The 8657-nt window shown below is 47.5% G+C and overlaps 1 protein-coding gene across 1 annotated transcript; it reads right to left on the reverse strand.

Annotated features, from left to right (window-relative positions):
- Positions 1-214: 214 nt before the first annotated feature.
- Positions 215-8075, reverse strand: LOC133883421 (uncharacterized). Its single transcript, XM_062322751.1, has 2 exons — positions 7576-8075; positions 215-556 (listed from the first exon to the last, which is right to left on the reverse strand). Exons 1-2 carry the CDS (start codon positions 7912-7914, stop codon positions 215-217), a joined length of 681 nt encoding a protein of 226 aa, XP_062178735.1. The 5' UTR covers positions 7915-8075.
- Positions 8076-8657: the final 582 nt, after the last annotated feature.

The raw sequence follows: 8657 nt of genomic DNA on the forward strand, positions 1-8657 counted from the left end.
AGTGACCCGTACAACATTTTCGCAAAGATCACTTGGTCGGCTCAGATCATAGCATAGCTCCACTATGAACTGCAGTTCAGATGATTCAGCCAAGACGAACTGAAGGAAATTTATATACACACCGTGCAAAATGCCGATGAATTTCTGATTACAAGCACTCGAGATGGGCAAACCAGCTAAATCAAAATCAGCTACATTTACTTGTATACGAAATTCAATTCTCTCGAGCCTTAACACGATGCCACATTCTGCAGCCAAAAAATGCATCAGAAGTAACACCAGAAACACCACGAAGGCATGCACGAATGACACGTATCGACACATCAGCGGTGTGGAGAGGGTCCGACGAGTTGGGCACCCTCTTCGCACTGCCCCAGACCAGGCCCTCTGTCGCCGGGAACCGCCACCACTTCCTGGCCCACACGTTGAGCCTCCCGCCGGGCGGTTCCGTGTCGGTGGTGTTGGCCCTGCCTGCGCTGCTGGCAACGACGTCGCCTTCTCCGATGACCGCCGTGGCGAGGAGCGTCAGGAGGAGAGCCAGGAGGATGCCAATCGCCTCAATTGTTTGATGTTACTGTGGTGGAGGATGTCACTTGCCAAGGAGTAGGGTTATAATCGGATTAAATACGAACGGATATCGTTGATCATATATCTTATATACATTTTTTCATTCGAATGGGAGCTAAACACAAACGGTTTTGAATACATATATAGATGTGTAGAGTCTCAATCACGAATACGGATTAACTATGAGACAAGTCAGATACAGACAGTGTTGGTCACGAATATTTATCGGATATTGAGTATAAGAACAATCATATATATCACATATGTTATGATTTTTCGACTATTCTATGTGTTCAAAACTTAACTATATTAGAGATCTAACAATAAAAATAGCAATATACTCCCATGAAAGAAGTTATGTTATAATAAAATCGGAGAAATAACAAGTGCCCAATATACTGTCTGAAGTTTCTATTAATTATTTAAACATATTAATAACTTTAAATAAAAAGGTATCAACTACAAACTTGTAAATTTTGTCAAGGACTATAATTTTTATATAATTGTCTCCATCCGACTAAGTATGAAAAAGTTACAAGCTTCGAAAGATATACTTGAATATTTGTTAGATAGTCTTCGGATATATTTGATATCCGACGATACCTAACCCCCTACATCTGAATCTGATATTCGATACAACTATCCGAGATCCAATCCAATATCCGAAATCCGATTAGCATCTAAAATGGTTAGGAAGATCAGATAGGTGGCAAAAATCTAACTCATTTTTACCCCTACCAGGGAGCCCAAAATGATGGAATTAATTGGTTGGGCATTCCAAATGGAATTGGGGCCAAATTAATTGGCAATTGTTTGAGAGTTTCCATATTAAACGCAAACAATTAAGATAGGAGGAGACATGCACTAACTTTGATTATAGACTGTTTGATCATATAAGATGTACCGTATAGATTGTTTAGATTTGCTATAGCTTATTTATTTTATAGCAGTATAGATTAGGAGTTGCTCAAGAAATAATTATAGCAAATCAACATGAAATTGTAAGAAAATATGATACATCGCAGAGATGTATCATGTCAAGGGCTGTTTGGTTTGGACATAAATTTACCATGGGGACACCAACTCAAACTTTGGCATGCCAAAAATCAGAGCCACCAATTTGGTGGCCAAGATTTAGGCCAACATTGGCCTCCAAAATGAACTAGGTGGCCAAATGAGAGGGGATCCAAGCCAAATTTTTGCGCCCAACCAAATGGTAACTAAATTTGGTCACAGCTACTAAATTTTGGCTTAGCCATATTAAGCATACTAGGATAACAAACCAAACAGGCTGATAGTCTCCATCCTCTGCCAAATCTGTTGGGTAGGGCCACATTGGAGTTTTCAAGGCGGCATATCGTACACCTTCCCCCATCACTGCAGCCATGGTGGTACACATGGTGGCCTACGAGCAGTGCCGCCGCATCATGGACAACGTGTCCAGGACAAATGCGACGGTGCACCATGGCTGGTGGTTGAGAAAACGGCTAGGGAGGGTACCCACCGATCTAGAGTTCAGAGAGCCGAGTAGGGTACCAGCCATTGGGCGCATGTACCTCCAAACCAGTCGCGCATCGCGTAGGTGCACTTTCTCGGCAACCCCATGTTCTTAGGTTATCGTTCTTCATGTTCATTCATTAGAATATATGGGTATGGCCCATTATATTTAAATTTTAAATAAATATCAAAGGTCCAACTAAATAGATGTGAGGCTGTATCTGTTAGTCTCATCTTGCTAGTCGAGGTAGAAGGAGACTAATTTATAAGGAATTGTCTCCTCCACCCACTTAGCATGTGTGGATGAGAGAACTAGAAGAACGCATATGCTCGCTCGCTTGCCTCGCCTCACCAAGCTAGACTGTCCACGGAGGAACAAAGGGCGCGAGCGCACGACACCTACAGGGATGATCCATCAAAATCAGGTCCAGTAGCTTGCTTAGGTGTGGCCTCCTTTTTCCGTTTTATTCTTTTTGCTACGTGGGCAAATAAATATATATGAAAATCATATCGGTTAAGAATCCAATTGTGGCATGTAACCTAATCCGATCGTGATGTGTCTCAATTGCGCAATTATATATATATATATATATATATATATATATATATATATATATATGTATATATATATATATATGTATATATATAAGTGTTATTGTACACATATGGTGTAGTATAACATTCTACACCTAGGACTCAACATCCCGCCCATCTAACCAACCAGCCCACTTCCCTTCCCACTCCCCCACCCCGCATATTGTAGCACATGGCCCTACCCATTCCCCCTTCAGTTACTGTATCAGCTAGCCCAACCAACTTTCATGCTGGTACTGTAGCATGTGGCCCAGTCCACACCCCTGTCAGTTACTATAGCATCCGAGTAGTTCTTCGTTAACTAACATGTTGTAATATTGTTACAACGTGAAAGTTCTTCGTTAACTAACATGTTGTAATATTGTTACAACGTGAAACTACTGACACTCAAATTTTATTATAATTCGGAAGTTTAAAAGTTATATTAAGAATTTGTTATGAGTTGGATTCAGTAGTTGTATCTTTTATACTTCAATAGCTTTGAAAGGAGTATTATGGAAGAAAGTTATATGACCTACTATGATTTGGATGCCCTCAAAATTATACTAAGTGTTGGAATTTTCTATGACTTAGATTTGGTAGGTCTTTGATAATATTCAGTTGTCCTTCAATAGTCCTCTTCTCTCTTCGGTAGAATGTATAAACTACTGAAGAAATTTTCTATAACTTAGACACTAAAAATTATACTAACTTGGATCAGTAGTTATTCACTAGTCCTCTATTTTTCTTCAGTAATACTTCCCAGTCCTTTGGTAGTCCTTTCTTGGTACTTGTTTTTTCCTTCAGTGTTTTTCCATTGCTTTAGTAATTCCAAGTCTTAACAAATTCTACTAACTTGGATTCAACAATCCTTCAGTAGTCCTCCTTTCTTATTTAGTACTCGACTGTTGACTAATTTTACCACAATTTGGAAGTTCAAAAGATATATTTTCAGTAGTTCATCCCTTCTTTCGATAGTTCATCCATTCTTTCAGTAGTCCATCCCTTCTTTCGGTAGTTCATTGTTCATAGTTTAGTAGGTCATCTTTTCCTGGTTTGGTAGTCACTTCCATGTCATAGCAATATTCAACACTTAATTTTGGGGGTTCTAAATCATAGTAAAATTGTGCCAGTAATTCTACTTTCAAGGATTCAGTGGTAAAATTATGTCAGTAGTTCTACTTTCAAGGATTCAATGGTAAAATTGTGTCCGTAGTTCTACTTTCAAGAATTCAGTAATCATTAGTGACTTCAAGCTATAGAAAATTTACACACTTCGCTAAAATTTAAGGCTTTCATGCCATGGTATTTTTTGGTACTTAGGCTATTTTTGTAGCATCCAAATCATTGTAAAAAATTCTTTTTGTAGCATCCAAATCATTTGCAAAAGATGTCACATGATCTAGTGTAGGGCTATCTAGGGCAGTAGGATGCAGGTGCAGCACACATCTCAGTCGAGGAGGCTCAGGGAGCCATAGGCTTTGGTTAGGTCAAGATCATCTACGAACATGTTTTGATTGATCCCTTCCTTTCTCTCTAGATCATCTACATGAATGAGATCTACTCCAGTAAATATAGTTTGTGTGTGGGATAAAGAGATGAGGTAGCATAAAGGTTGGTTTAGTTGTCAACAACAATGTGATGTGATGGATGGATGACACTACACTACTGGCCTTGATGTACATGGCAGGATGGCAGCAGCCATATGAATGTGATGCAAGTGGTGCACGGGTGGCACGCATGGCGAGTGGATGCAGGGGCATGCGCGGGCAGGGTTGCGCGGGGCAGGTGCGAGGGGCGAGGCCCAAGCGGCGCGAGTGTGTGGGGCGGGGTGTGGGGACCTTCTGGACATGTGGCAGGAGCAGAGGGGTGGGGCAGGCGTGGGAGGGCATGCGACGCAAGCGGGCGGAGCAGGGGCGGGGCCAGTGAGACACGTGGTTGGAGTGGACGGGTGGGATCGAGGGGGTGTACAATAGTTATTCTACACCCTGGGTGTAGAATAGCATCCCTGTGCGTCTATGTATGTATTTACCTATAGCCAGCTATAGAATAGGCAATTAATTCAATAGCCAGACCCAATGCGCCTCCAATCGATCGATATCAGGCTGCCCCGTCCTGTCCCGGCTCGGCTAGCGTCTAGGCATCCTGTTGGCTCAAGTTGGCTCTCCCAACCATCCAAATCTCCAGCGAGCTGCTCCTAGTAGATTGATCTGGCCCAACGGTTCTTTAATTGAGCCATGTTTTCTGTTATTCCTCTGTGAAAACTAGAATCCTCGATCCGTTCGCATCCGCCACCCACAGACAATTTGTTCAAGGCAATGAACCTTCCATCCCCTGGATCCTCCCCCATCGGCATCCATTCTTGCCTCATCTGGCAATTGGAGTCGATTCCCCTCCGTTTCCCCTTCCATCACGGCATTCTACCACCTACAGCATCGGGTGGGAGTAGCCCTTGGCTCCAGGGAGCCCGGCCAACCCCCATCTCGCCAACATCCAAACCATCTCGAGGTGAGTAGGTGGGTATAGGTGTAGCCCCCACAACAACCTCATCTTTTTTCTGATTTCTTTTGGTTAGGTTTCTTATTTCACTGTTCATCATTCTTCTTGTTTTGTTTATCATTGACATGATCACTCCACGGCAAGATGAATGTGGAATTCGGAGCGTACCCATAAAATTGTCCTTTTTCATGAAAATAGGTTTTCATTAATTTGGCATGTTTATCCTATTATTTAGTTGCATGCCCACTAAGTTCATTGATAGATGGGTTCGAGGTTGCCGGGAATACTAATTTTTGAATGATTTCGTAACTTTCATTAGGTTTATAGTAAATGTGTGCGATCAAGTTATTCAGTACTCGTAATTTTGATTTGTCATAATTCTAAAACTGTTGTACTGGAAAGACCATGGTTATGTTTTGGTAATTTGTCTTTCAAATTGTACATGCTGCAAAGTGTCATCTCACTGATTTAGCTTGAGATTATACTTATGCAGACTACTTACTATCATTCATTTCATGATTTTTTTTAGGAGATGAATCCTCCCCGGCAGCTCCATGGGAGGGTAAAAGCTTTCTCTGCAGAGACCACCCAGGAGGCATGGCGTTTTGATGTTAGTTCGATCACTGGGGTTGAACCTGCATCGGAATCTGGTGTACCACAAGCACCGTCGGGATAGGAGCAATGCCCAGCGGTGAGGTTCGACCCAAATCCTCTTGCTAATGTTCATAAACAACCTCCTGCCAACCGTGTCGTTGCTTCGGATCCTACACCAGCTGACGACGAGGACGACTTCAGCTACCTCCCCTCTTTGTGCCCTATGCCCAAGAAACAGTACATTAGTACATGTCTAGTCATCAAACCAACAAAGGATAAGGGAAAGTCAATCGCTATCCATCCCATCGTGCCAACTGTAAAGGTACAGTAATGTGATCTTATACTTCTTTAATGAGATCCTAAGCTATCATATTTTGTGTTTTTCATGCATGTCACCAAGGATTTATAACTTGTTTTTTAATCATGTTCTAGCCTTCCAAAAATGTGGTCAAAAATGTTCGCCCGCCTAGTGCCCGTTGTGCCCCTTCAATTTTCAATAGATTTGTCGATCACCTAACAATGAGTCAACGCACCAAAATAAGAAATATGGGATTTGGAGGCTTCCTACAGGTTGAACCCCTACTCTGTGAGGTCGTGCCATTTGGTCAGGTGTATGGGACACCATTTACCTGGCTCGGGCCCCGCGGGAGCGGGGACCCTCGCTGGAATAGGAGCCCGGCCAGGGGTCGGGGCTCTTGCTGGAGCTGACGCCCTAGCCGGCGCTGGGGCCCTCGCGGGCGCAGAGGCCCGAGGAGGAGCCCGAGCAGGGGCCCTGACGGGGCGCCGATCGGCATCCGGCCGACGCTCTTGCCGGCGATCGGGCTCTTGTGGCTCCCCGTGAGCGGGGATTTGGGCTAGCTCAACGGGAGCAGCCTCGCGCTTCCTCCTCTTTTTCTTTTCCCGCTTATCAGAGCGGGAAGAACTTGGTCGATCGGAAGCGGGGCGAGGAGCATGCCATGCCCTGGCCTCCGCAGCTTTGGCGCACTTATCGGCCAGTGCGAAAAGTTCCGCAGGGGTCTCGATCTCGTGCGTACCTAGCTTCTCGAGCATCCGCTCATCACGTACGCCCTGCCGAAAAGCAACAATAACAGCATGGGGGGCCACTCGCGGAATAGTGTTGCGAACCTGGCTGAAACGCTGTATGAATCGACGCAGCGTCTCCCCTTCCTGCTGTTGGACGGCGTGGAGGTCGCACTCCAGCCCGGGACGTGCGAACGTACCCTGAAAGTTGGCCACAAATTGGTGGCACAAGTCGTCCCAGGAGCTGATAGATCCTGGGGGTAAGTTCATAAGCCAGGAGCGGGCGGAACCCCTCAAGGCAACATGAAAATAATTTACCATCACCTTTTCGCTGCCTCCGGCCGCTTGGACGGCCGTCGTGTAGATCTGGAGGAACTCGACGGGGTCGATGGACCCGTCGTACTTCTCCGGCAGCTCGGGGCGGAACTTGGAAGGCCACCTCACCCGACGGAGCTCGGTGGTGAAGGCACGGCAACCGGTGCCGTACCCCGCAGCACGAGCGGGGGTTCTTGGTGGAGAGGAACGGCGAGCCGGGGATCCCCGGTGGTCGTGGACCGGGAGAGAGGAAGCTTGGTCCTCTGCCCCAACCCCCTGCCGGGTCTCCCGCTGGCGCTCGAGAGTGACCCGGGCATCCTCGTGGCCCCTTCGCTCGTCGAGACGCAAACGGAGGTCCCGGGCCTCAGATACGTCCTGGGGGATGGCGCTCCGCCTGGAGACCCCTCGGCCCGTGCGGGTGTTGCCCGCTGAGGAGCCGACTCTGGCGGCACCGCGCTGAAAAGTGGCGCGAGGGCTCTCGACCTGCACCTGGCGACGAGCGGTGCCGACCAAAGCGGCGATATCTTGCATCCACCGGCCTTCCGGAGTGTTTGGCGTGGCCCGAATGGGAGGGTGCCTGAGGAGGGCTTGCGCTGCAAGCAAGGCGCTCCCTGGGCTGGCCTCACTAAAAGCGAGCCTGCGCCGGGGCGGCGCTCGACGTGATCCAGAGGCGAACCTAGCGGCCGGGGCCCCGACCATCTGCTGGGGGTCGGAGAGTACGCCGGCAGCGGCGGCGCTGATGGGGCCAGCGCCCTGATCCCCTTGGGCGGGAAAAACCTCTTGGTCGTGGGGCGGCGTTCCGTTACTGGAAGTGGAGCCGGAACGCTGGAGACGGTGCCCACCGGCCATCTTTTCCTGTGGAGAAAAAAGGGAAACAAACAATCTAGGGATATTCCCCCCTACCTGGCGCGCCAGCTGTCGGAGAGTGAACTCCTGTCGCAGGGATCCCGAGAGACCCCTCTTTAGAGATTCGGCCGGGGGGATGATCCTAGAAAAGCTTGTATGGGAAATAAGCGGGAACGAAAGTAAATGCGCTGGCTTGCGGGTACACCGGGTTTTTGGACAGGTTCGGGCCGCGCGGGGGCGTAACACCCTACTCCTGTATGAGTGTTATATCTATCCTTGAAGGGGATCCTTCAAGGATATATCTGGTTCTCAAAGGAGAACTGTTTACAAAGAGCTGGAGGCTCTTATGTTCTAGCTAGCTGGTCTCTTGATCGTCTTGCGATCGGGGGCTGTTGTTTTCTTGTTCTTCGACTGACCCTTTTCTTCCTCTCTTTTCTTGGTGTCCTCCATCCTTTCCTTTTATAGATGCGCCGACCTCGACATATCCTGAATGGGAAAGAGGGGACGCGAATGCCCAGGTGCCACGGAGAAAGGCGTAATCATTTCATTTTGGCGAAGTGACAGGGGCGGTGGAGGAAGGCGGCGTGCATTCGACCACCAGCCGCTGCGGAAGCTTCGGGGTGCTCTGAAAAGGGCCCACCGGACAGCCTCAGAGGTGCCCGGTGCGCCCACCCTGTCTTGTTCTCCTGCCAGGGCAGGGTGGCAGGCCGAGCGCTTCGATTCTGGCGACGTTATCCCGAGGCGCG

This window comes from Phragmites australis, chromosome 1 (assembly GCF_958298935.1).
Source record: "Phragmites australis chromosome 1, lpPhrAust1.1, whole genome shotgun sequence".
Classification (NCBI taxonomy): Eukaryota; Viridiplantae; Streptophyta; class Magnoliopsida; order Poales; family Poaceae; genus Phragmites; species Phragmites australis.

Excerpts from the sequence above, each read along its gene's own strand:
- LOC133883421 (XM_062322751.1), bottom strand. The coding sequence starts at position 7,914 with ATGGCCGGTGGGCACCGTCTCCAGCGTTCCGGCTCCACTTCCAGTAAC. Across the intron at positions 557-7,575 it reads TGCAAGATATCGCCGCTTTG|GCGATTGGCATCCTCCTGGC; the intron begins GTCGGCACCGCT and ends CAAACAATTGAG.